General features: G+C 40.7%; 1 protein-coding gene across 1 annotated transcript in view; it reads right to left on the bottom strand.

Annotated features, from left to right (window-relative positions):
* Positions 1-1027: 1027 nt before the first annotated feature.
* The window catches only part of F5 (coagulation factor V), a 38243-nt gene continuing 12274 nt past the window's right edge, over positions 1028-26996 (bottom strand). The window contains exons 8-26 of the mRNA XM_026853180.1: positions 26684-26849; positions 24805-24982; positions 23678-23780; positions 23058-23269; positions 22164-22314; positions 21352-21564; positions 17612-19535; positions 15608-15773; positions 14146-14382; positions 13478-13685; positions 12305-12484; positions 10619-10735; positions 10147-10218; positions 8852-8946; positions 7370-7525; positions 5733-5877; positions 5427-5575; positions 4466-4648; positions 1028-2809 (exon numbers count right to left, since the gene is read on the bottom strand). Coding sequence (XP_026708981.1) covers positions 2621-2809; positions 4466-4648; positions 5427-5575; positions 5733-5877; positions 7370-7525; positions 8852-8946; positions 10147-10218; positions 10619-10735; positions 12305-12484; positions 13478-13685; positions 14146-14382; positions 15608-15773; positions 17612-19535; positions 21352-21564; positions 22164-22314; positions 23058-23269; positions 23678-23780; positions 24805-24982; positions 26684-26849 — 4844 coding nt within the window. The 3' untranslated portion in view covers positions 1028-2620. The remainder of the gene's footprint in view (positions 2810-4465; positions 4649-5426; positions 5576-5732; positions 5878-7369; positions 7526-8851; positions 8947-10146; positions 10219-10618; positions 10736-12304; positions 12485-13477; positions 13686-14145; positions 14383-15607; positions 15774-17611; positions 19536-21351; positions 21565-22163; positions 22315-23057; positions 23270-23677; positions 23781-24804; positions 24983-26683; positions 26850-26996) is intronic.

The raw sequence follows: 26996 nt of genomic DNA on the forward strand, positions 1-26996 counted from the left end.
CACTAAGGCCACCTCTTTTTCCCATCCTGCCCCACCAGTGAGCAGGCTGGGAGAGGACACAGCTGGGACAGGTGCCCCAAAGGATATCCCACACCATGTGACATCGAGAAAAGCTGGGGGAAAGGAGGAAGGGGGCAATGTTCAGAGGTAGTGTGGCTTCCCACGGGACTGTTAGTCGTGCTGAGGCCCTGCTTGCCAAGAAGCAGCTGGAACACCTGCCTGCTGATGGGAAGGGGGGGAATGAATTGTTTTGCTTTGCTTGGCCATGCAGCTTTTCTTCACTTATTAAACTGCCATTATACTGACCCACCAGTTATTCCTGCTTCTACCCTTCCAGTTCTTTCCCCCAGCCTGCAAGGAAGAAGCGAGCAAGTGACTGAGTGGGGACTCAGCTGCAGTCAATCCACCACAGTCCTTTTAGGTGTCCAGCGCGGGGCAAGAGGACTTTGAGATAACATCAGAGGGTTCGAGCTGGAATTTATACCTGTTAAACTGCTAATGAGCAGGGTCCTGTGCTTACTTGCCTTATTAGTCTTGTTAGTGGCAGTTTTGGACTTGTGCTGTTTATTGGAGCACTCACCCTCTCACTGTGCTGTGCCAGGGAACACTTTGTTAACAGCAGGGCCATGTACCGGACCTGGCAAAGGGCCCAGGCACTGCTGCTCTTCCTGCCCTGCTATACTGGACATACTGGAACACGTCTTACAGGTTAATTTCCATCGTAGCAGCTGATAGGATTTGCAACTAAAACACTGTTGCCAATAAATGAATGGTTCAGTTGTTACTGAACAGTGTTTGCACAGCAAACTTTACACAGTATCACACGTATAGACAAAGAACTAATTACTTAAAACCTTTAAGACCATGGCTTTTTAAAATATAGTTCAGAACTTACCACACAAAATCTTGCTGCTGTTGAAGTTAGCAAGCATTTTATTACCTCATTTCTAGGGTAAAACCTGACTCTAAAGTTCATATTTCTTCCTTTTTTTTTTTTTTTTTTTTTTTTTTTTTTTTTTTTCTTGTATTGCAATTTCATGGCTCTATCAAACAAAAATAAATTAAGCATCATTACAAAATATTAAGAAACTGATCTTTTACAATGAAGCAATTATTCACATAGTTTCACCCTTTGAAATTAATTCTAATTAGCACTGGAAATTCCCATCGAGCTGAAAATTCTACTTCCATGACGCAAAATTTCACTAATTATTGCCAGAGATACTACTGCCAAGGCAAATATACAAAACAATGTTGATGTTTTTCATGCTACAATATTATCTTTATTTTCCAGTGAAAAATGACAACAGTTTTTGACGTAGTAAAAAAAGAGAATAGTTGTTTAGTTTGTATACTTTTTTCACTCACATTCTATACATTAATTTTGAAATGCATGCTCTGTAAGGCACAAGAATTGAAAACCTAATAAAATAACTTGGATAACACCATATGAGGTTCAAAGAGAAACTGCTTTGAAAAATCCACCCTGCTGAATGGTACCTGGTGTGAAAAGTGGAAGTTCTGCAATTAAACAATTTACAGGATAGAAGCCAGAAACACTACTGAAAGCTTAGCTAAAACTCTGCTGGAATAATGATTTCATGGACAGTGTATATACATTTCCAATAGATAAGTCATCCTGGGAAAAATCCATGTATGCTCTATGCACTAGAGTAGCTCTGTTAGTGAAAACACTGTCAGAGCTCAATTGTGCAGAAGGTGCAGATGTTTATTACCAGACTTCATCTAACCCTTCTCTGCAACCACCAGGCTGTATTCTCACTGAACAGTTCTCAAAGTTTCTCACAGTTCTCAAAGCCTTCCTGTCTGAGGGAGATTCCCCTCTCTGTGGTCTGTGTGGGACTGAGTGTCAGGAGTTCTGGATTTTCACTTTGGTTCTACCGTTGCCATTTCATGACCTGCCATGATCCCAGTTAAACCACTGCCCTTCTCATTTCTGGGACAGATAGATGTTGCTGCCTCCCCCTCCCCTTGCCAGGGCACCATAGATGAATTCCATGAAACCCACAGCATTTCAGGTGTGCTGGGTATGGAAGAACCTTCTCCGAGAAGGGGGCTGCATGCACCTCAACACCGAGAGATGTTCTGCCTTTGTCACAGTGTAGATGGAAGGCGTGTGGAGGTGAGGCCACCCCTACAATCATTCCTTAGTGAGGCGCTGGTGGAATGCAGCACCACAGCTACAACTCTGCACTGGTTTTCCCTCTCAGCCCTACGTATGGAGAACACCCACCTGCTGTAGCTTTCTATTCCTCCTCCATGCTGCAGAACCATTACAAAATGGAGGTAACTAGGGCTCAGGATTAAGACCAGAGTCTCCATCCCTAGGGATTTAGAACTTAGTTTTAAGTAAAAAGACAGAGTATTGGCTAGAATAAAGAAATGATTATACAAATCAGAAAGGATTGCTATTTCTTCCCAGAGAAAAGCAGCTGTGTTCTAAAGTGTGTATTTATAGGCATGAAACACCTGCCAGGGAAGTCGCTCTCAATTCTTGCTGGCAAAACAGTAAGGTCCTTTGAGGAAGCAAACTAAGTATGATTGTTTTAAGGTTGTTTGTTTTTTTTAAATGTTGTTCTGAATAATAATCACCAAAAGGTTAAGAACTCCTAGAGTCTTCAGTCCTTTTCACAGCCAGACCCCCACCAAAATCACAGCCATAGAGTTCCATCCGCAGGGCAATACCATAATGCCATGTTCTTGGAACAATGCGGATAAACCTGGATAGGATGGGTGGGTTAAAGAAATGCTTGACGTGCCCATTGCTGTTTTCGTTACCTGAGAAAACCTGCAAATACACAAACATATTACTAGTTAAAAGGGAACACTTTAAAAAAACCCCTGGTTTTTCTTTTTAAAATGGTTCCAAGCTGTTGTATTAGCCATCCAGGGTAGATGGACCTGGCTCATTTCTGATTTTACAGAATACCACACCCAGTCTTTTCCTAAAATGCTGGGTCCAAGCTAATTCAGGCCAGCAATATCCGAGTCAGAATGAATTAAACAGCCTCTGTTTCCATCCTCACCAAAAAATTTGCCATTCTAATTTGGATGGATTAAAAAACCCAAACTTCCCTTATTTTTTCTCTACTAATAGCCTTTGTGGTTTACGTTGGTGTAAGGTGATATGGGCAACAATATAAAGTACTGTGTCCACCCTGTGGGTATCTGGGGCTCTCCGGCTCTGTTACTGCAAAACTGCTCATTAATTTCACTATAAAATCAAGGTAGAAATCAAAAAGCTGAAAAGAGGCCCTAAGAAATACATTGTTCTTTCAAAATTAAATGTCTTCATGCATTCAAATTCCTTCTTTACAAATAGTGCCAGGTCCTTTTCACAGAATCATCTGAGTTGAAAAAGCCCTTGAAGCTTCTCCAGTCCAACCATGAACCTCACCCTGACCATTCCCAACTCCACCAGATCCCTCAGCGCTGGGTCAACCCGACTCTTCAACCCCTCCAGGGATGGGGACTCCCCCCCTGCCCTGGGCAGCCCATTCCAACGCCCAACAACCCCTTCTGCAAAGAAATACTTCCTAAGAGCCAGTCTGACCCTGCTCTGGCGCAGCTTGAGGCCATTCCCTCTTGTCCTGGCGCTGGTTCCTTGGCTCAAGAGACTCATCCCCCCTCTCTGCACCCTCCTTTCAGGGAGCTGTAGAGGGCCAGGAGGTCTCCCCTCAGCCTCCTCTTCTCCAGACTAAACCCCCCCAGTTCCCTCAGCCTCTCCCCATCAGACCTGTGCTCCAGACCCTGCAGCACCTCTGTTGCCCTTCTCTGGACACACTTGAGTCATGCAATGGCCTTTTTGGGGTGAGCAACCCAAAACTGAACCCACTCATCGAGGGGCAGCCTCACCAGTGCTGAGTACAGGGGTCAGATCCCTTCCCTGTCCCTGCTGGCCACACTATTGCTGATACAAGCCAGGATGCCATTGGCCTTCTTGGCCCCCTGATGGCTCATTATCAATCCCCCCCAGGTCCCTCTCTGACTGGCAGCTCTCCAGCCACTCCTCCCCAAGCCTGTAGCACTGCTGGGGGTTGTTGTGGCCCAAGGGCAGCCCCCGGTATTTGCCCTTAGTAAAACTCCCCCAGTTGGGCTCAGCCCATCGCTCCAGCCTGTCCAGGTCTCTCTGCAGAGCCTCCCTACCCTCGAGCAGATCAACACTCCCACCCAACTGGGTGTCATCTGCAAACTGACTGAGGGTGCACTTGATCTCCTTATTATCACAATGTTGACTGCATTCTCTAGAGATTTGGAGTTCTTTCCTTTTATTACTGCTAATTACTATGATCAACATCAGATGGATGTTAGATGACGTTATCTGCAGTAACCCCAGCTCCCTAGCATTTTAGTGTTTGGTGAGACTACTTCTGTCTCATTATTCTGCTTTTGGGCCTTGACTGTGCTCAGCACTTAAAAGCCAAGCAATGATACAATTTGATACCTTTGCCACTGAGCTTGAACCATCTGTGTAGTATTTCCACTCCGAGCCTTGGTCGCTGTATAGGATAACATAGGTTTTCACAAAGTTTTCAGAAGATACGGACTTGACTCCCTGGGTAGCAATAGCAGTTATCTTCTTAGTTGCGAGGAGATCAATTTGCAGCCACTGTTGGTTGTTGTTCAACTACAATTGATAAAGAGGTTGTCTATTAGCAAACATGTCTATATATTCGCTTAAGTGAAAAATCCTGCTTAAAGATAGCTAAAATTGCATCCAAACGCATCAAAATTGTACCAAAGAAGTGCAGAAGAGTAAAGCCGAGGCAAAAGTCACAAGTGTTCTTGGTGGCCCATACAATTAACTTCTTCCCTGCCAGAGGTGTATTTGATGTCTTAAGATTTCCACATTAATTTCCAATATATAATAAAAAAAGCACACAGATTTATCTCCAGTATTAAAACATAATACATAATGCCAAATTCTTATAAAAACCAGCAGCTTCCAGCAAATCTCAAGGTGCTTCATAAAGAAATGCAGCTGCATTTTGAAGACAGATGCTCACATGCCTCGCTGAAGGTCATCCATCCCCAGATCCATTGAGCTGCACTGCCTATAAGCTAACCCAGGAAAGGTTTTTTTAACCCCTTCGAGCCAAATATTCAAGTTTCATTCATCTCCTGAAATTAAAAGGGCTATTTGTGCAGGGAAGTGCTGAAAGCTCTGGCCCAGAGGACACCATCCATCTCTCAAAACATGATTTCATTGCTGTTGCTAGAAGTTCAACAAGTTTTCTACTGGAAGAGTTGAATGGGCTTCTTCCCAAAGGGTGGCTAGAGAGCTGTGAAGTAACTCTGTCTCACTTGGCACTCAGCACAGCGTCAAGGAAGTGCATGAGTACACTGGCAGCACAAATTTATTAACTGCAGCCATCTTGCTGCCATCCCTATTTTTCACTTGTTACCTTGGCTCGCCAGGCATTCATCTTTCCTTTCTGATTGAGACGAGCAAGTGAAGGGTCCCATGTGTTGAACCAGGAAGTCTTAACAGATGAGGCTGTTATCTGGGTATTCTTGATCTCTCCATTTTCCATTCCAAGTGGCAAAGAGCAACCTGTTAAGAGTAGAATCATGTTATCTCTACTTCACCCAAGTAGCCCTACCCTAAGCAACAATGTTGGAATTGAAAACACCCACAATTCTAACTTCATTTAACATATTCGGTAAAAAATTTGCCATAAAGGAAGCACCATCACATGACCCATTCTTACCATCTACTTCACAGCCCAGAAGCTCCATGCGAAGAGTAGGCCTGTTGTAGGCCTGGGTTGGGTAGACTCTGACGTACCTCGCAATAATAGGGGGATCAATGATGTTCTCTTTTATCCCATAGGCATCAGAATTACCTTCAAAAATCTATTAAGAAAAAAAATCCACATATAGTTAATGTATTTGGATTACGTTATCCAATTACAACATCCAATAGTTAATTAGATGCTGAAAGCCTACTCTGTTACAAAAAGAGTCTTTTTTTATGCCATTAGCCCCATCCACGGTGATAGAACACCCTATGCTTCAGGGCAACTTGAAATAATTCATAGTCCCATCTGAAGTGCTGGGGTTTCAACCCCAAGCCCCAAATTAAGGTTGGCATATGGGTGATTCCCACAGCCCTTCACAAAGGGGGGGTGAGTTTACCTTTAAGCTTCCCTCCAGGGTGCGGCCGGCCTTGCAGGGAGAGCCATTAGGTAAATGAGCCCCAGGTGTCCCACATTAAGTAAACAAAGGTCAGGTGTCCCACTTAGGGATAAAAGCTGGGACCACTTGCAGGAAGGGGCAGTGTCTGTCTGTGAGGTGGATGTACTTTGCAGAGTTCCCTGTTGGGGAAGGGCCTCCTGTCTCCCTGGAACTGGGCTCCAGTCAGGTCTGGCTTTTGTAAACATGGGCTGTGTAGAGGTTCAGTATGTGGCTTCCTTGGTCTTATGTGTTTGGCTTGTTGACTCAGTTGTCTCCTGTCCCTTCTATGGGAAACTGCATTTCACCATTTATTCCACCCGTTGTTGGTCATGTGGTGTTGTTGTTGGGGTCAGTGGGATTGATGTCGATTATGTATAATCTGACTTGTTTGTACCCCCAGCACTCACCCATGTACTGACCCTTTTGTATCAAATACAGTTTGGTTATTGCTTCATCTTTATGCTGGCTGTGTCCTTTATGCTAGGCCTAATAATTGGCAAAACACCATCTTAGCACAACTGAAAGCACCTCCGGGCCTTGGTTCAAATAAGCAACCCATTCCTACACATTGTGTAAGTCTGTAGGAAGACATTTGCAAAGAGGCAAAAGGAGAGGTAAGAGACAACAGGTTTTCACTTGGGGAGTTGCATCAGAAACCTCAGGTAAACTGAAAGGAGCTGTAATTGGTAGGGCTGGAGTGGCTGGACATAAAGTGAACCTCTTGCAGGGTATGGCCACACTTATTAATGCAGGCAATTCAGACAGCTTAACATTCAACTGTTGTGACAACAGGGAGGGAGGGAGAGGAAGAAGGATCGAGTCCCAAATGAGGAAGGGCCTGATTTTTAGTTTACCTTCCTGCTTGCTTCAAGAAGCTGACACAGTATTAGAAAATAAAAGTAGGGTGAGATGCTTGTGAGAAAGCCCAGCTCTACACAGTCAGAGTCACTGGGCCCTTCTAAACCCCAGCCTAGGAGGTTCCTCACCTTATAGTTTGTCTTCTGGTCTGTATTTGATAAGATCAGTAAATGCACTTTGTGGCCTCAAGCTGTATTGTTAAGTTTCTAAAGACCGTAATTTTTTCCACCCTCTCTTAACATAAAACTGTCACCTCACTGCATCACCCAGTGATGCTACCTAAATTGTTGCAATCCCTATGGCACATACAGACCTTTTGTGCTGGACAGCTGTCTCCTTTGAAGGTGCTCCACTTCCTTTTGTCTTTGCTGTAAACAATGAAGAACTTCTGGATGTACAAGGACTTGAAAAACTGCTTGGCTCCCTGTGTCTGTATGCCAGTTAACAAAACTTGTCTTTGAAAGTCCACCTAGGAACAGCGAACAGTTATAAAGCCAATAACAGTGAAATCTGCTTCATTCTTTGGCATCTACGCAATAGCTTTGAGCTCTGCATTTTAAAACCCACAGCACTAACACTCAAGTGGAATACAGGCAGATGCCAGAGTCCAAATTAATGCTTTCTCATTTCAGTTGGGTATTTGTGTGTGCATTTGATTTCAGAGGCCATTTTATAGCATCCAGCACAGCACAACAAAGACACCTCAAAAAATATTTGTGTCTCTATTCTAGGTAGAACTCCACTAGCCTCCTTTTACACATAGGCAAAAGGGCTACAAAGAAATCCAAGGCTCACATTTTCATAAGCTGCCTCTGGTTTTCGTTACCCAGGCTGAGGAAAAAAAAAGGGATATGACATTCTGAAGAGCTGAAAAGCCACCACTCCTGCTGGTATCAAATTAAAAAACTTAGCACATAAAATCATATCAGCAAGATGTTCCTATAAGCAGTGAAACACATTCTTTGGGATATGCCCTCCACATCCCTCCATGCTTTACTGCAGTAGCCTCAGCTTCTCACTACCACACCCCCTATCAAATTATTTCTCTTCCCAACATTATTTCCAGTTCCACACCAGATTCCCCAATTTTTTCCCTCTACTTCACCTCTACTAACTTGCCAGCCTGTCAAATGTTAGAAAGCCAAACATAACAGCCACCTGTTGAACTTACACTGCAACACTAGTTTGAGTCCTTTTTTCCTCCCAACTGCCAATTTTAATAAGATTTGTAAGAAATCAACTATCTTTCCTAAATTTGGGTGCAAATTGGCTATCTGGTGCAAAAGTGATTGGGATGGGAGAAAAAGGTGGAAGAAGAGAGGTGATTGAATGATATACTGCTGGAAGCCATAATTATAAGCTTAATTTCCCTGTGAAGCATCCAAAAAGTACACATGCAAAACTATATCAAAAAATGGTTGAGAGTATCACACTTTAAATGACCACCCAACAAACATACATAAGTATGTACTGTTAGGTAGACAGAAGAAAAAAAACCCTAATGGAAAGTTACTCCATTTCTCTACAAAACAGTTACAGTCTAAATTGTGAGGGTAACTGTCCAGTCAATGGGTCTCAATAGCAGTAGAGACCAGGTTACTCCAGGGGAGGTGGACAGTTTATGGTCAAGCTTGCTACATCTTTTCAGTTTTCCCCAGAAGTCTTCTCAGCAAGAACAAGAGCAGCCTGACCTTTTTTTAAAAAAAAAAAATCTGCTGAAAAAAAATCACAACACAGGATTGTATGGTCACACACAGGCTCAATGATGGTCAAGCACATGTTGTACCAGACATACCTCAATCCAAGAGAGTTCTTCCTGTTTCATTGTAGTGCTCCAAGCATTGTATGTTCCAGAATTGTTTAATCTGGCTAACTTAGGTTCCCAATAGTCTAGACAGAAAATACGAATAAAGCAAGAACTTAAAGAGAGGTGCTGAAAAAAAATGAAGGCTCTAAGTGGCTACTGATATTGAGTGCTTCAGTTACTTTCCAGTCCATCTTGAGGAAAAAACCCCAACTAATAGACTCTAAAACCATAATCTAGGATAATTTGGACATGGTCAGCAGTTGAAAGTCAGCTGTTACCCTGCAAATTTTAATAGTTGGCAGAATGACTTTATCGTAATGTACTGTCTACTAATTTGGAGCCAGGTCTAGAGTTTGCTAAACGAGTTTTATCCACCAGCAGGATCAGACACAAAATGTGCTCTAGACTCATGGCAGAAAGCTTCCCTCTGCATAAAGAGGTTTCCATGTTAACAACTGAAATATATATATGACAACAGAGCTTTCAAGCCTTCATAACAGTATGGTGGGAAATGAAGAAAGAAAATTAAATCTACACAAAAATCAGTTTTCCAAATTAAGTAATCTACTTGTTATTTTAAGGGAAAGGTTGTGTGTTCCTGTGTAATTGGCATACCTTGATTTGCCACTGTCCATGCAAAATTCTATCAGTTTCTCTATCAAATGATCCTATTTTTATACGAGGAGTAAACTTGATAAATTAAATACTCTGTCATTGCTCTGGATGCCAGGTTCCTATATCTTTCTTAACAGATGCACTTTCAATCACAGAATCACAGGATCCCAGGTTGGAAGGGATCTCAAGAATCATCCAAGTCCAACCTTTCTTGGCAAAAGCACAGTCTAGACAAGATGGCCCAGCACCCTGTCCAGATGAACCTTAAAAGTGTCCAGTATTGGGGAACATTGTTTGTCCTTCCATATCTCATACCATATGCAAGTCTCAAAAGCTTTTTGAACACTTGCTGTTGATTTTCAAGCAGGGAACCCAAAGGGCAACAAGATAAAGCTGGATGTGTTCCAGGTCATCCAGCAGGCCAGAGACAGGGGACTCCCTGACTCAGGCAGTAGACCTGTGACACCATTAAGATACAGTGATGAGGGCTGCTTAGGACAGCTCACAATCTCTGCTTGCATCACTGGAGAACTTTTTAACAAAACAATTGATTCCCTGCTGAACTGATCCTGTAGGACATATCATGAAATGACAAAAGAATATGCAACTGCAATACTTTGCTGGGGATATTCAGGAGCATGCCAGGACCTTTTCAAGTATTAACTCACCGATATGATCTGAAGCATTGATCTGCGAATCAAGTATAACTCCACTTGCTAGACCCATTGGAATCCTGCACTCTAAAGAGAGCACAGTGAGTTTGTTGTTAAAGAAAAAGGAGGGCTGTTCCAACATATATTCTGGTGGAATCTTCCAAGACATCATCATTCAGAACAACTCTTAGTAATACTGTAACATCACCACTCTCTTCACAGAGAAGGCCAAGTTAATCTCTGCAGTTTCTCTCAGCAGATTGATGCACTGGTCACTGTGAGGAAACCCCACTAGCTAGTATGCTAAATAATTCAAAGGTAGCCTGCTAGAGGCTAGCTATTTTTTCCACCCCTTCCTTCAAAGCACAGAGAATCTGCTTTGGGTTTTTGCAGAACAATCTCCCAAATTTATTTTCGGTGATCCTGAAAGGGTAGAGATGACTTTACAGCTTGACTCCCCCAGCCACAAAACACCGTAGTTCAGTACCTTTCTCTATAACCAAATAGGATGTCTGCATTCCTGCTTGCTGATATTCCCCCACTTCAGTGTCTAAAAGCCACCAGCCAGGTCTCTGTGGTTTCATTTCAATTGTTCTAAATGAGCCTTGAAAAAAGGGAAGAGAAAGGTATTAGAAACGTTAGCATTATGAGGTTGATGTTAGCAAGGCTGGATGTTAAACCAATGATCATTCTACGACTTAATCCAGAAAAATTAAATAACCTGCTACAGACTGTGGAGCACAATAACTACCACCATCTTGATTTCTTTTTTTTCCCCCCTCACAAGCAAGTTTCAGCTGAAAACTGAGACTGGAATTAAGTGACCAGATGAAAACCCAACCTTTGCTGCTGGTACAAAGTACAAAACTTTGGATGCCTGTATGTAACAACAGATACAAGCCTGTTAAGTACAGTGCTAGTAAGTTTATTACATAACATAGGGATGGTAATTCTGTGGTGCTGATTATAGTTCTTACTCCTGCTGCCCCAGTGTGTTGTTCAAGTAATGTGAAGAGTTGATATAAAGAAGCCAGAAGTAGATGTAGGAGAATGAGATGTATGGGCCCTCCCCTCACTTCCTGCATGTCCCAGGAGGGCCAAGGATTGAGCAGGAAGCAGATACGGTTTAGGCTGTTTGGAAAGCGCGGTACCTGCCAAGTCAATTTTTTATTTATAATTGGAATTATAATTCCAAGCCATTATTTTGATCTCCTCATTTCCTGGTTCTGTTTAGGGGTTTTTTGTTTGGGTTTTCAGGGTATTTTGTTAGTGGGGTTTTTTGTTTGTTTGTGGTGTGTTTTTTTGTTTTGTTATTTTTTGTTTTGTTTTGTAGCTGGCAGTACAGGCTTTATAAGTGCTGTTACTGCACACTCGCACTGCTGGCAGTGATGGGCAAAGGAGTATATCTTGTGGCCCAATAAATGCTTTTAGCCTATTTCCTCTCTTCATGGACATAAGAATTCTCCTAGGGCTCACATTTGTTCTTTCTCCTCTGTATCACACTTGTCTTGACATTATAAAAATAAACCCTCACAATAGTTAGCCAGATACCAATAGTCTTTCCCAGAAAACATCAGTGAGACCTCACTTGTATTGAAGACTGGAGACACGTGGATAGGATGGCTGCACTATTTTACGTTTGTCCTTTCATGAGGAGTCAGTGGCTGACACTATCCTACTGGCTTCCTTTTTCCAATATGGACCTTTAGTGTCAAGCACCTTCCAAAGCCAAGCCCAGCACCCTGAGCCACTTTGCATATAGGAAAACAGAAATACAATAAAGGAGAGAAACCTGCTCTTGCACATGTCTGGTGAGTGGGGCAAGGCAAGTGCAAACCAGAAGGCAGTGCTGCAGACCATACTGCTATTCATTTTCCACACATATCCCTTCTCATCTGAGAAGACGGCATTTGTCCAAGCCCTTAAGTTTTGTCTGTAACTTTACTCATATTTCTAGTTTAAAAGATAATGTTATCTTTATTTCCCCCCTCCCATAGTGTTGTGAGATGCAAAGATTTTCCTTCTGACCATCACAGGCAAATGAACTGTTAGTGCTCTCAACCTCTTTATTTCTGTGCCCAAAGTCAAGCTCTGTTCACCTTTACATTGGTATTATAACAGCAAACTGCAACGATCACCCCTTAGAAGTTACTCTGCTGTGACAGTTACTTACCTGGAAGGAGCGTGTATGTACCAAGCTGATGCTTTGGCTCTCCTTGTTCTATGAAGGTCTGTCCGTGAAAATGAACAACATGAATGTCTTTTGGACCACCCATATTCAGCAAATGCCACCGGACCAGTTCATCTTCATACATCCTCAAGCCTTGCAAATTGTAGGTAATCCCATTAATGGCTGAAAAAACCATAATTTTAGTAAGGAAAGCCACTCACAAAATAGGTCTCAGAGCGCAAGGATGTAGTTACCAAAATGAGTAAAATATTTAATGAAGTAATGTATTTGGGAAAAACACCACTTTTTCCAATTCAAAGTGCTACACACTTTATAGTCTATGTACATTAATTCAGAAAATCAAAGGACCTCACCAGAGGATCTGAGCAGAGTCTGCAACACGTGGCAGCCAGGAGAAGGAGGTGTAAGAGATTAAATGTCAGATAGGAACGTTAGGTCCCAAAGGAAGGACAGCTATCCAAAGCGTGCTCTGGAGCTTACACTTCCACAGCCATACAGTCAGAACTGACATCTTTGATTAACAACTCATTTTAACAGACCACATTTTCAAAAGGCAGCTTCAACTTTTCAACATGCCTTTTTCAAATGTGGTCACTTATACACACAAGCATCAGATATTCAAAGACAGCAACAGTTTTGTTACTGACCATTATTTCAAAAAGAAAAAAAGGTTACCCTTGAGCAGTCAGCCACTGAACTCTGCATGAGAATTGCTGTATCCACAGAGAGGTATATGAAGGGCTGTCCTACAGCTGCTCCAGATTCCTCAGCAGAACTAGTTTATTTGTCAAATTATTTCAGTATTTTTAAGTTCCTTGCAAAAAGTTTTCAGGGCGTTAGCTTCTTACTGAAATGGTTTTATTTTGTGGGTTTTTTTTTTAATTTTAATATGGGGAGTAGATGTATGAGAGTGTAAGAGTTTTCTGTTGAAAATTTCAGTCTAATATGTCCTTCTTAATTTTAGTAACAAATTTCCAGTCAATGCTAATCTTTACATATTACTATTATGGGTACGATGGAAAACAAAAAAACTTATTCACATAATTAATGTGTAGAATTTACACATGTTCATAGGCACTGTGAGCTGAGATACCTCCCCTAATACCTTTTCCTCTATCCCAATAAACAAAATACTTGGCAAAATGAAATAAGTACCATAGAATTTGTGGCACTGCTGCATTTCTTGGGTCTTCTCAGTACAAGGCCTTCTAGAACGTTTGTCAAAGTACCAGCTTTTCTCTTCATCAAAGACCATGAAAAGCAGGAAAAAGTCTCGGGTTGATGTTTTGCTGTTTGACTTACTGAAGGTACCTTTTTGACAGATCAGTATTGGCCCAATCAAACCAGAGTGAATATCTTTTTCCTAGAAGGTAGAAACTCAGATGTAAAAGTGGATTGCCCAAAAGATGTCAAAAAAACCCCATATCACTCTGTAGTAATACATCAGGCCCTAAAAGTTTAAAGCAGAGGCCAGAACTGCTGTTGCCTTGTTGACTTTCCCCCGCTCAGTCTACCAAAGAACTTGGATTCTTCAACAGCTTATATCCTCTTTTAACTTAGTGTAAGAGATTAAATGTCAGATGGGAATATCAAGCCCAAAAGAAAGGACAGCTATCTAAAACGTGTTCTGCAGCCACAGCCATACAGCAACATCATCTGGAGATATCCAAAACCCAACTGGACATAGTCCTGGACAACCTTCTCTAGCTGACCCTGCTGGACTTGCAAGGGGTGGACTACACGTTCTCCAGTGATCCCTTCTAACATCAATGTTTCTGTGATTAACCCCAGCAACACTACCACTTCTATTTTGATTTCCCTACCAGATTTAAATCGGAGTAGTAGATCCAGGACCGACAAGCTGCTCCTGGCTGCACAGGTCCCGACCGCCTGTTTGCATACCACACATAGATATAGCTGCTATTTGGTTGAACTGCGTCATCTTCCTTAAACCAAGCGGTAGATTCATCATCGTAAAAGCTTCCCTCAGAGGACTTCTCATAGAGGAGTCCATGAGCATGGACAGAATATGGTCTGGAAGCCAGATTCTTAAAATGAACCTTAAAAAAAAAAAAAAAGAAAGAAAGAGAAATACATTCTGTTCAGCAAATTCAGGCCTAAAGCAAAGTCCCCACACAGTACGTTCCCATGACCTCAAATCAGGGTCAAGATTGGTGTAAAGATTACAGGCTCTATTCATGGCAAAGCTAGCAGGGATAGCTTTTGTCATCTCCATGCAGTCACCCACTTTATGCGGGAAGTTAAATTAAAAAATTAGAAACCACGTGTTCTAACTCCCTGTCTTTCACTGAGTCTAGGTTCCTAGGACTTGTACTGCTGCCCTTCACACCTCGACGTGCTTTGTTACAGCAAGCAGGGAGATGGGGAGTTTCTACCCCTTGTGCTTTCCGGCACAGTCACACTAAAGAATGGCACAAAATAGTAACACTAGACTTCTGCATGTATCACTCTCTCTGAAATAAGAGCTTCTCACTTGTCCCAGAGAAGCATGAGAATAGGGAGATTACATATTTCCCTCTCCTTAAAGAAAAACACTCCCAAGCTAAAAGAGCCTCTTTCTTATTACTCATGTTCTAAAATGTAGCTCAATCCGTTCCTGTTGTGCACTACTCCTGAAGTAAGCAGATAGCAGCGAGAGCTACTCTCCCCATCTAAGTCCATCCCTGTGTGTTGGAAGACTGGATGAGAGAAGGCAAACTGTATATTTATGTGCTTCCTAATGCAAATATACCACTGTATCACCAGGGATACAGTTTCTCTCCATCCTTGTTTGTATTAGAACCAACTCACCCATTTACTGCAAAAATTTTCAGAGAAAAAATACACTTTTTTGACAAATATATTTGTCTTGAATATGAATTTACTAATTTTTTTTTTAAAAAAAAGCTCCCTTTAAACAGAAAGTAGTATTTTCAAACCCAGTATAACCTGGGTCTAAACCCCCTTTTTTTTAAATGTTAAACTTAAGTCTCACTTAAGTTCAGTGACTTAGAAGCCTTATTTAATGTTGGGAAACCAGTTTTTATGTTGGGAAATATAAGAAAAACAGAAATGAATTTACTGTGGATAGGAGAGAAAAAGACTATGTTTCAAAGAAACACATCACTGTGCTTGTATGTCCACACTGAGATTTCTACCTTTGAAAACTGTTTCCCCATCATCATCTACTTAAAAATCTGTGGTATTTTTAGACCCATTCTATATCACACTGTAAAACTGCCCTAAGACTCTTATCCTGCACCCATATTCAAAACATTGACCTACTAGGATAACATCATCCACTTCAGCCCGGATAACTGGCCCCAGGATGCCAAGGTGTTCTTTATATTCATCTTCATCCTGAAGAGTTGTAAAGGTACTGTCTGTATAGCTTTGGAAAACCACTTTGTACGTGCTGCCATCTTTACAGTTTTTGTTATTCATTGTTGTACTGAAAGGAAATCCCCAATTAGAAACACACAGTGAATTAGAAATAACAGCTGCAATGAAATCTGAGAACTAATACAGCAGGAACAGTTTAGAATATAAAGAATAAATACAAATAAATGTCAGATGATTCTGAAAAATCATGACTTGCAATGTTTAAGCAATTTTAGTTCTACAGTTGTATATGAGATCCTTCAAAGATTTGGTTGGCTATCACTGAAAAACTCCAACTAGTCTCTGAAAACCCACCTGAGCTCTATTTTCCTTTTATACTATGAGCCTTAATAAACATGAATCAGAGCTTAGCTCAGAGTGTAGTGAGCCTACCACCTACACCCTACTGTCTCACAGATGTACCTTCTCTGGAAAGCCAACAGATACATGTTTTCCATTAGGTTATACCTGCATTTTGCAATACAGAGCTGGTAAGAAATAATAGGCTATTAGGCATTCAAACCATTCTTCAGATCTTAAATAGAACCACTAAAATCCTATTATTCTGATAAAATGTTGTCATTCTCTATAAACTTTGTCTCATTATCAATTCTGCAAAAACCAGCAACTTAACCAAAATCATCACCACACTGAGGTGGTATATGCATGGGCTCTCTTAATTTTACTGGAACTACACACCTCACACCAGCTGAGGGTGAACCTCACTGGGGAAATTTACACAGAACTCTGAGCATAAGGATTTCTTTATTTTGCAAGTGTGCAAAGAGTCTGTCTGTAGTCTCTGCCATTTTTGCAAGTGCCATTTATACAGACTGAGATGAGACAGGAGTAAATCTGGAGAATGCTGAAAAAGTAGTGTGTGGGAAAACATCAAATAAAATAGAAACTCAATTTGAGAAATATATTTGGAGGTGATTTTTGTATAGTGAAAATTTTCTTGCTCCTGTTTTTGTCACTTTTGATGGGGTCGGGTCATGGCAGTTTTGGTCTTGTTCATTTCAAGGACCACAACATTTAGCTTTTTGATGAAAAGTGACTAGGAATTCTACTCATTCTAATTTGTATGAATTAAGATAATGAATTTTTAGTACAGAGTTTCTCTCAAGCCACATACACTCTTTGCTGTGGCACAGTGGCCAGTCTTCTTTGTTAAAATGAAAGAAACCCCCTTAACATTAGCATTTGTGATCCAGTTACCTTCTGATTTCTCTAAACGGTAGGAACAACAATGCAATCTTTGATGCAGCTTTATTTTAATTATAAGGAAGTCACCAGTCTGGTTAATAAATCTGCATCTTTCATGTATTTTTCAGTCTTGCAGCCTCGTGAAATTGGAAATTGCTATTATCCCATTTTACAATAGAGAATGAGACACCAGAATCACTTCTTGCTGGTGCTAGAAACTGTGATTTCATTCCATAAGCACATTCTGTCCATATTAGATTAGTCCATCCATTAAATTCCTGGAAGGACTTTGTACAAGGAAGTCTTTATCTTGTCTCTACTATAGAATCAAAGAACTTAAGGAGGAAGTAAAACAGTTGATTCAAGTATAAAACAACTAACTGGAAGTTTCCCTCCTGACCCCTTACAATGGGTTCTTCAGCTTCTGTTTTAAAGAGTGTTTCTAATGAGATAGAAAAAGGGACTAAGAAAAAAAAAAAAAAGGGTTCTTAGCTGTGTTACTCTTGATTATAGTTATCTCTCTCTATGACATTCTAGGGGGATCCCAGCCTCGCATGGAAAATTCTTAGGGTCCTGCAAATGAAATGTTGGAAATCACATCACGCATTACAGATGCTCTTAAATTTATCAGCATGTGAATCAACACTCTGCTAGTATGTATCAGGATGGTGTGTAAAATGAAAGCAAATGCTTTAGCCAAACCTTTTTTTATATCCCGCATAGTTCCAGCAGACTTCTTTAGCTGCTATGTAGTATCTCCTCTCATTCCCTTTGCTACGCAGGTAGTGTTCAGCAATGTTGTCTGGGTTGCGTTGTTCGTTGATGTTCACTTTTGGATCTGTCATGTACGGGTCATCAAAGCTCACGTAATGGTATTCATATTCAGCACCCGATGTTTCCTCACCATAAGACCCTTCCATAATATATTCATAGTCTCCATTTTCTTGGGGAAGCCCAATTACGATCGATGGCCGAAACTGCCGTGGGATGAGCGTGTAATTTAGTGACTCTCCGTGCCTGGCTCTATTCAGATCCACGGGATGGTTGGCCTCCCTGGGTGCCCCCGTGGTGTTAGTGCAACACACCAGCACTGTCTGGTTGGTCTCACCTGAAAACAACGTACGGCGAAACCCTGCTGTAGAATTGGTGGCTTTTGGGGGCTTTTTACTCCTTGGCCTCAGCAAGTGAGTCATTTTTGGATAGTCCTTTTTTTTCCTTCGGATCTTGATGAAGGTTCCAGATGTACTCAAAGTATCATTCTTGTTCCTCTCCTTTCCTTTCAGAGTTGGGTGCATGTGGTTCCCTTTATGGTTTTCTCCTATTAGATGTGGCAACCCTTGATACTTCTTCAAATGCTTTTTATTTATGAATGCTGTACCATTCCTGCCATGATGATTTAATTTACCACTAACGGATTTATCTAAATTTGCCTCTAATCCCAGAGTCCCCTTTGCAGACACCAAATTCCATTCCTCATTTGTCATTTTAGATGAGTATTTGTCAGCCCTGGGCAGTGATGCTTCTAGTAGGTTCTTCACTAGCGCAGGATTGGAATTAGGGCTTATATTGCCTAATATATGATCTAAAGAAAAAGCATCTGCTTGTTTATCTTTGGATAGCTTGGATTCAGAGAGGCTGGATGCATTAGACACATCTCCTTCCAGGAGGTCCAAAGCAAGCGTCAGGTTAAATGCACGCATGGCATTTTCCATCTTTGCTTCCTCCTCTTCCAGTTCATCATCATAATCATTTGGTATCTGGCCAGTTCCCACCATGTCGATATCAGATGTGTTCTCTGCATGATTCACAGGATGAGGTGCAGTTATCTCAGAAAATGAGACGTTTTTATTTCGTATACGATTTAGAAGGGCGTTCATCTTTTGGACAGCGTAAAACTTAATGGCCATCGAGTTTCGCCTTTTCCTGTTACTGTTATGATTTCCTCTTCCTGTACTTTCCTCTTGATGCTTTTCTGAAAAAAAATTACTGGCCTTTCCATCAGCTGGAAGCTCTTCTGCAACATTAATTTGGCCTTCCCCATTGCTCAGCATGTGTTCACCTGCAGACACGTTATCATGATCTATTTCATAATTGCTTTGACTTCTGTTCTCAAACTCCAAACCAGCCTTTCCATCACTTGTGCTAGCTAAAAATAAGTCCTTTTCCACTGTAACTGATGTGTGATTTGACTGGAATGGTTCAGCCTTGATTGGAGGAAAAGGAGTGATATGAGTTTCTAAGAACTTCGAGGTGTTTGTGGATTCACTACTTATAGCTGCCAGACCTGAGCCTGCTGCCCCCGCAGAACTTGCAGTATCAGTGCCTTCATCCTGTTCCCAGGCCAGTGCTGTGAGGTTTTGTTCTTCATCCCCTGTCGCCTTCCTCAAGCTTCGGATGGAGTAAAAAGAAGCCAGGTAATCCTGATAATCCAAATCCTCCTTATCTGCTTCTTCTTGAACATCTTCTTCAACTGAGGTGGAAGCAGCCTTTCTATCAGTCTTGGTGTATGAGAAATCCATAACATCAAATGTGTAATCTTCCTCATAGTCACATCTGGCATCTCTGAATCTCAGCCGCATGCCATAACTCATCTCTGGGGAACCCCAAGATGCCAAAAGCCACGTACCTGCAATTGGAATTGAAAAGTGTTTTTCTAATATGCAAGTAGTTATGAGAGCAGACATTGGCTATCATGTAAGTGGTCAGGGCAAGTTGCTGGGTTTGTTTCTACAGCACCTGCTATAGCAGAGTGCTAATCCTCATCTGGGATTTCCATGAGCTCTCGCTGCAATGAAAGAGAATTAATAAAAGTAAATAAATAATAGCACATATAAATAAATACATATAAGAGCTGGAGCTCTTCTCCACAGTTTAAGCTGTACCTAGGACCCGAGTCCAAACATAACCCATAAAAGAGATGGGTAAGAAAGTAAGGAACAGTATGTAAAGGATCCTGTGTTTAGATCTGGATCTAAGATTGGGATCTTCTGAGATAAAGTTTTAATTTTGTCCTGTTCTTAGTGTTGTATGCATTGCCACATAGATAGAGCATGCTGAACAGAACAAACACATCCTGAGGCAATGTTGACAAACATCTGACAAACAGTATTTTAAAAGCTTTTGAATGCATAAAGGATGATCTTTAAAAGAATAAAGTAATTTGAATTTTAAGTCTGGAGACAAAATGTTCAGCTGCCAATCTGAGGCATCTTAGATTAACCTAAAGGTTTCAGTAATTACTCCAAAAGCTAGTCAGAAGAAAAGTTCTCCATTTGAAACTAGGATCTGCAGAGAACAAATTACAACCTGTTTCCCTAAACAGCGTAAAATCAAGTTCTGTGCTTGTTACAGCCTGCTTCTAGAAGTAGCAAAAATTAAAGAATAGACAGAATTAACAGAGCTTGAGAAAAACAGCCTTTTTTATTTAAAAGGTCATATGAATTTTTTTCTGTATTTATCAGAGTTTGAAGTGACCTGCATAGCCTTCCTTATTTCTAACAGGAAATTTACAAAAGAAAATGTGCTAGATGGAAAGAACAGATCACATACCAAAAATCAAGCAAAAGTACAACTTCATTACTGGGGTGGTTTCCATCAAGTCTGATGGAGTTTTAATGATTCCCTAGTCTTGAATAAAAACCGCTTAACATACATTTTTAACTTAAAGACATGATGTGTGATCACCAAAAACAAGCTTTGAGGATGTAAATAATTCATTATTTAAACAGATAAAGGATACCAAAGACCATTGGTATTTTAAAGAGAATGAGGATATCTAAACCTTGTGGGATTTTTAGGATGATCACTGAGCAGTCACAGCCTTCAGTGAGGAAGAATCTCCATCCTTTTGCAGATACACTTAATTCCCTAAGTGTGGACTACATGGGTTCTAGCATCACCTTTTCAAGACATGGTGTTAATCCTAGTTAGACATTGAAGTGTATCCTGATGGACTAATGACCTGATTCAGTCAGGCAGACTTTACTGCTGCTAAATGACCACAAGACTAAGGTGAGGTGTAGCCACTTTGTCCAGTAACAACTACCATAATTTGACAGTCTTGCCCATTTTAGCTAAACTCAGGATGGAAAAATACGTGGCAGCGTAGGGAATCATACAGTGGAGCTAATACTGGATTGTTTCCATTGTCAATCTTAGAATTGCTTAAAATGATCACTGCTAATCCAAATACTAATTGAGAAGTGACATAAATTTTTAAAAAACAACAATAAAGAGAGCCTTGTTATAGCATACAATTGTTGTGTGCTATACTGTGTAGCTGACTAAACTCCATATACATCAGTTTCACTGGGGAATGATTCAATATTTTCCAGCACTGTGTTTATCTGTAAAGCTTTCTTTCATATTTTGTTAAGTTCTTATAGACTGGAGATTAAAAATGTCTTAGAAGAGCTTTCAAACACTATAAGTTTACCACTTACCAACATTGTCCATTTCCACTGTGACTGATTCTCCACTCATTGGGAAAAGGTTCAATACATCTTCATATTTCCCTTGATATAGAAAAGAGTGCCCAGAAAGGCGAACAGAGACAATCTCATCATGAGTGCCAACACTGGAGAAGTGCCACTGAACCACGTTATCTTGGCAAAATCCAAGGACTTCACTGCTGTCAGACACATAGCCATTTATTGCTAAAAGGAAAGCAAACCGAAAGTAGTCTCAGTGTTTTCGGAGTAAGACTTCACAGAATCATCTGGGTTGGAAAAGCCCTTGAAGCTCCTCCAGTCCAACCATGAACCTCACCCTGACTGTTTCCAACTCCACCAGATACCTCAGCACTGGGTCAACCCGACTCTTCAACCCCTCCAGGGATGGAAACTCCCCCCTTGCCCTGGGCAGCCCATTCCAACACCCAACAACCCCTTCTGCAAAAAAATACTTCCTAAAACCTCCTGTTCTTTGAGATCAGTCCACTGAACTGGACTCATATTTGCCCCTGGAAAGAGACTGGCACAGGGCTGAAACCACAATAGCCTTGATGGAGATTCCAGCTCTGGACATAGTATCTTTAAGGCAGCAGGGTGCTGTGTCAAAGTTACATAACCCTTGCCTTTGCTTCAGGGTCCAGAGCCAGCCTGGTCCCTAAAATACTGCATATTTCTGTACAGTGCCACCTGGCATGGTTTGAAGTTCACTGACTCTCTAGAGAATTCCCTCATTGCACTACATCTGAGAACAAGCTCAAGTTCACATGAGCTTTCATAATATTCAAGCTTGATATCCCACTCACTGTGCATTATGTTGGAGTTATAGAACTTGGGATCATCCCTTTTAACATTGGTAGGGTTGCTGCAGTAGTCCTTGATGTTATCCTCTATGTACCAGCTTTTATTTTCGTCAAACACAGCAAACATTGCCTGCTGCTCCCCATCTGCCTTTTTCTGAAAGACAATCCACACAGCACTTACATTTTATAAGCAGAGATATTATTAAGGACCCAATCCTACTGTGTTCTTACTATGTAAGCAATATAACCTCCACCAGCGTTGTGATAAGTGGGATCCAAGAGCTAAGTTAAAGGGAGTAGGGGGTCATGACTTCAAGGTCACAATCCTACTACTGCACCCAACCTGAGCAAGCAACTAGCACTGCTGATACACAGACGGTATATGACTGGGCTCTCTGTAAAAAGACCAGCCTCCTGGTTTGACCTGAGCACAAGATTTTGACACCTTCTTCTCCCAAGTGATGCTTAAGTCTTTGCCAAGCAAGATTTCAGTGGATGGCTAAAAACTGCTCTCCCAGAACTTTCCCGTGCTGTTTGGGTTGCTTTGGATTCAGCCCATGCCTGAGAGTTGTATCTGTTACAAGAAAGGGCCTGCTCAGATCTGAATGTCTTGAGAGTTTGAAAGTATAATAGCAGCAGGAAATTTTATTATCAAATCTAGAAAAAGTGAGGCTGACCTTTTGCTGCAATGCTGCTCTTGCTAAGTAAAATCAGAATATGTTTCTTCTACCCCTGTGGACAATTAGAGGACTGTTTCTTCAAGTCATTTCTTCAGGAGCCTGTTATTTTAATTACTCTACATGACAGTTCTCTAAGGGGAGCAAAGCCAAATTCACTGTAGGTCAAACACTATTATTTGAGCAAAATCTATCTCTAAGAGATTGCCAGACATGTTACCTGCACACCCTTCTGCGTCAAGGCTTCACTTTTACAAATCAGAAGCGGGCCAATCAGTCCAGAGGCTATATCTCTCTCAGTATCTACAGCACTATGATACAGCCTTGTAATACACTGGGCATCCTGTTCAGTGGGTTGGTCTGTTTTAGCAATTTTCCATTCGTAAGTGTATGTCTTCCCAGGTTCAATTCCTCTACTCTGGGTGCCATTGCCTAAGGAAAAATAAAGGAGAACAGTAATGATACAAACAGAGCCAGATCTTTATATAACACCGGGCTACAGCTTTTAATGAAATTGGTGCAGTTATGCCATTTCAAGCTACTTGCTTTGAGGGCGATGCTGTAGCTAGGAATGTGCATGTCTGGGAGACCTCAATTCTGTGCTTTGCTTCTGCTGACCATTTGTGTAACCTTATAGAGAAACCAAGGTATTACAGACAAATACCTTTTTTTGGTGTCATAGTTTTCTGTTCTTGTTTATGACCAGAAGTTCAGCATGAATTTTAGAGAAGTCTCTCTCTAAAGTTATAAAGAAGTTCCTAGTCACATCATCTCCTTCAAAGCAGTAAAACCCTCCACAACAGTTAGTGCTGTGCAAAGCATAATTCACAAATTTCTTACCTGCAGGATCCAGAGGATAATCAGCTCCTTCTGCATTCTTTGAAAGTGTCACTCCATGGAAGTAAATGCTGTAGGGTCGACTGGCCTTATTTTTGAATACAATCTATGTTGATAGGCAAATAAAAATTTAGTATTCAGCAAATCCTTGTTTGAATACATAACAAGTTTCATCTACAGTAGAATTTTTCCTGGTTTCAGCCAGGAAGCATTGGAAAGGCAAGGAAATGTCTTAAATATTGTCTGATAATATAAACCCATGGTCTAAATGCTGCTGGTACCCTGCTGCTGGCCTTTGTAGAGCCCACTGAGTGAAGTTCAGCTTCTCACACCTGATCTCTGGATAAATCTAAAAAGAACACTTGTTCTCCCAGCAACTCAGGCACACACTACCTCAGGGAATATGGAGTTATTGACTAAAGCTCTTAAGAACCTTAAATATAGGAGAAAACAAACACATTTTAAAACAAATCTTGTCCCAGATTCCAAGACCCAAAGGCCATATGGAAGGAAAATGCAAAATGTTCTGTCTATTCTTGATGAAACAAAAAAAAAAAGAAATGCACTAAACTCAGAGTCAGAGTCACGGTGGCAACTAAAAGTCATGAAACTTTGTCATTAAATGACAACAGAAAGGCAAGTAGATGTGACAGCAGCACAAGCTTGTAATGAAAACGCTTTGTAGTTTCATTTCATAACCCCATAAAGGAATATTTAACTATGAAAACTGAGTACCATTGTTTAAACCAGCCAGAAAAAATAACAACATAAGGAATGAGGGGCTCATGAAGCTTGGCCTCACATTCAAATCCCCCTAAGTCATCCAGCTGGGTCTAGCTTTTTTCCATTTTGGAACAGTGTTAACATATATTTTACAAAGAGTGGGGAAAAAAGTGTGTTTATGTTGTAAAATAAAGTACAATCATGGAAACTATAGAGGGAATGCTGAAAAATTTAATCTAAACGCTGTCAACTTGTGATCATACCTTTCAATCGGGCTAATATTTACAATATTAACTTCTTTTTTTTTTTTTTTTACAAAAAGCACAAATCAAACTAGTTCTTTTGGATCTCTGCCCAACAGAAAATGATGCTATAGTATAAATAATCTCTGAATTTATGTTACTTACTTTGACTTTGTCATTGAGTTGAGCTCTGATAATAGGGCCCAAGATTCCAGTTTCTTTGGGACGAGGATTTTCTAGACGTTTAGTGAAGCTGGCATCAGTATACTGCCTAAAAATAGCCTTTTTATACTTTTTACCTATGAGATTTGAGAAGTTGTCCAAGTGTTGCGCTTTATAGTGTCTTAAAGGAAAAGACAAATGATCAGCAAAACATTGAATAGTGACATCTATTAGGATACAGAATTAGTACTCAAGCAACTGGTAGAAACCTCACTGCTTGAAAAATATCCAAATCCTAAACTAACCTAATGCTATTCACCCCAAATTCTAAATTTGGTACAAAGCTTGAAACATTATCTGTGGTTTAGTATTATATATGACCAATTAGTATCAGAGTTTACATTTCATTTAATAGGGTATACAAGCAAGAAAAACACACTCAAGAAGCAGCTACATTTTCAAGATAAAATAGCAGAAATCACTGTTCTCCTTTTACAAAGGAATAACTGAACATAGAATAAACAATTTGCTTACAGTAAAAAAGACTTTAGGAGAGACAAGAACAGATAATCTTAATTCCAGTCAAGCACCATACAGTAAGTAGTGTTACACTCAGGTTTAAAACATTAGCATTGTTAATGCTGAGAGCAAAACTAGGATAAATACTGGGAAGTAGCACAGAATAATGTGTTTGTCCTGGTCACCTGCGCTTCAAAAAAAGGTTACTGAACAGGAGTAAACTCTGTAATTTTGAACATAAGAAGAAAAATCAGAGCACTGAGGTGGTTAAATAATGGCATGTAACTAACAGGGAACGGTATAAAACTTCGCTCCATGCAGTCCAAGAGCAAGTAAGAAGGAAGAAAATCATACTGAAGGAGGAGGAATACTTAAGAGTTATGTGAACACTATATTCTGAGGAGGTATATGAAACTATAACCCCATACAGGGTAAAGAATTTGTCTAGTTCTGCTTAAATTCTTAAAGGTTCTTATGAACATCAGCTTGTCAGTGGGGAACTTTGCAAGTTTAACTTTACAGTGCACTGGCAGCATTGCATACAATGACCTCATGTACGCTACAGAACTCCTTCTATTTACTTTAGGCTGACCAAAATAACCCAATGTGTTTACTTATTATGACTTTTACTACATCTACATTGGTGCCCTGAAAAGGTCATTCATAGAGAAACCTCTCTTTCTCCCATTCCCTAAACACTTTATTGTACTGAACTTCTAAAAACTTTTATTTTCCAGAAATATTTCCTCCCTCCCTTTGCCTTCCTCTTGAGGATTGTTCAATTTCAGCAGAATTCATGTTGAAAGGTAATTCAGAAAATAGGATTGTATGCTACTTAGGGCATTTCCTAAGTCATCTTCATATTTTGGGCTCCCTATTAGAAGCAAAAAGTGTTCACTTTTGGGGTCCTCAGCAAAGAAAGTCATTGACACACTGGTGAGAGTTCAGTGGAGGGTCATCACAGTGATTATGGAACAAGAGCATATGACATCAAAGCAAAATCTTAGTTTATTCAGTCATGTGAAGACCACAAAGGGAGCATCTTATTTTTATCTTCAACTATCAAATAGGAAATTATAGAGAGAACTAGACTGTGAGAAGGGTTGCACAGTGAAGAGATGAGACACAAGGTGCAACATGAGAAAGTCTTATTAGATATAAGGAAAAACTTTCTCACTGTGAGGTTGCAAAGGTGCCCAGAGAAGCTGAGGAGTCCACATCCTTTAAGACAATGAAAACTGGATAAGGCCCTGTGCAACTGGATCCAACTTTGCTGTTGGATCCCCAGAGGTCTTCTCCAACCTGAATTATTCTGTGATTTCACGTTAACATTCCATATTGTGTTGACAAAGTATTATTTTACCTATCGAGGCTGTCTGGAATAGTTGGGGCATAATCCCAGGTAACTTCTTCTGCAGCAATGAAGTATTCCCAGCTTCTAACCATGAGGCGTTCTTTATAGGAGAGACGACTCTTCTTCACCTCCTTGTCCCCACAGTCTCTTACAGTGAGATAACCGTGCATTCCAGCTAATTGAGAAGAAACAGTACCAGTGATTTTCCATTTTATGAACCCTCACTACTTCAACTGGATTTCTCATTTCTTTAAAGTTGCCAGCAAGAATTTGTTCAACTGAGAGCCACTTTTTCAGGCTTGAACAGGCTACATCTTTGTAG

Source organism: Athene cunicularia (genome assembly GCF_003259725.1).
Source record: "Athene cunicularia isolate RWA chromosome 1 unlocalized genomic scaffold, athCun1 chr1_part1, whole genome shotgun sequence".
NCBI lineage: Eukaryota > Metazoa > Chordata > Aves > Strigiformes > Strigidae > Athene > Athene cunicularia.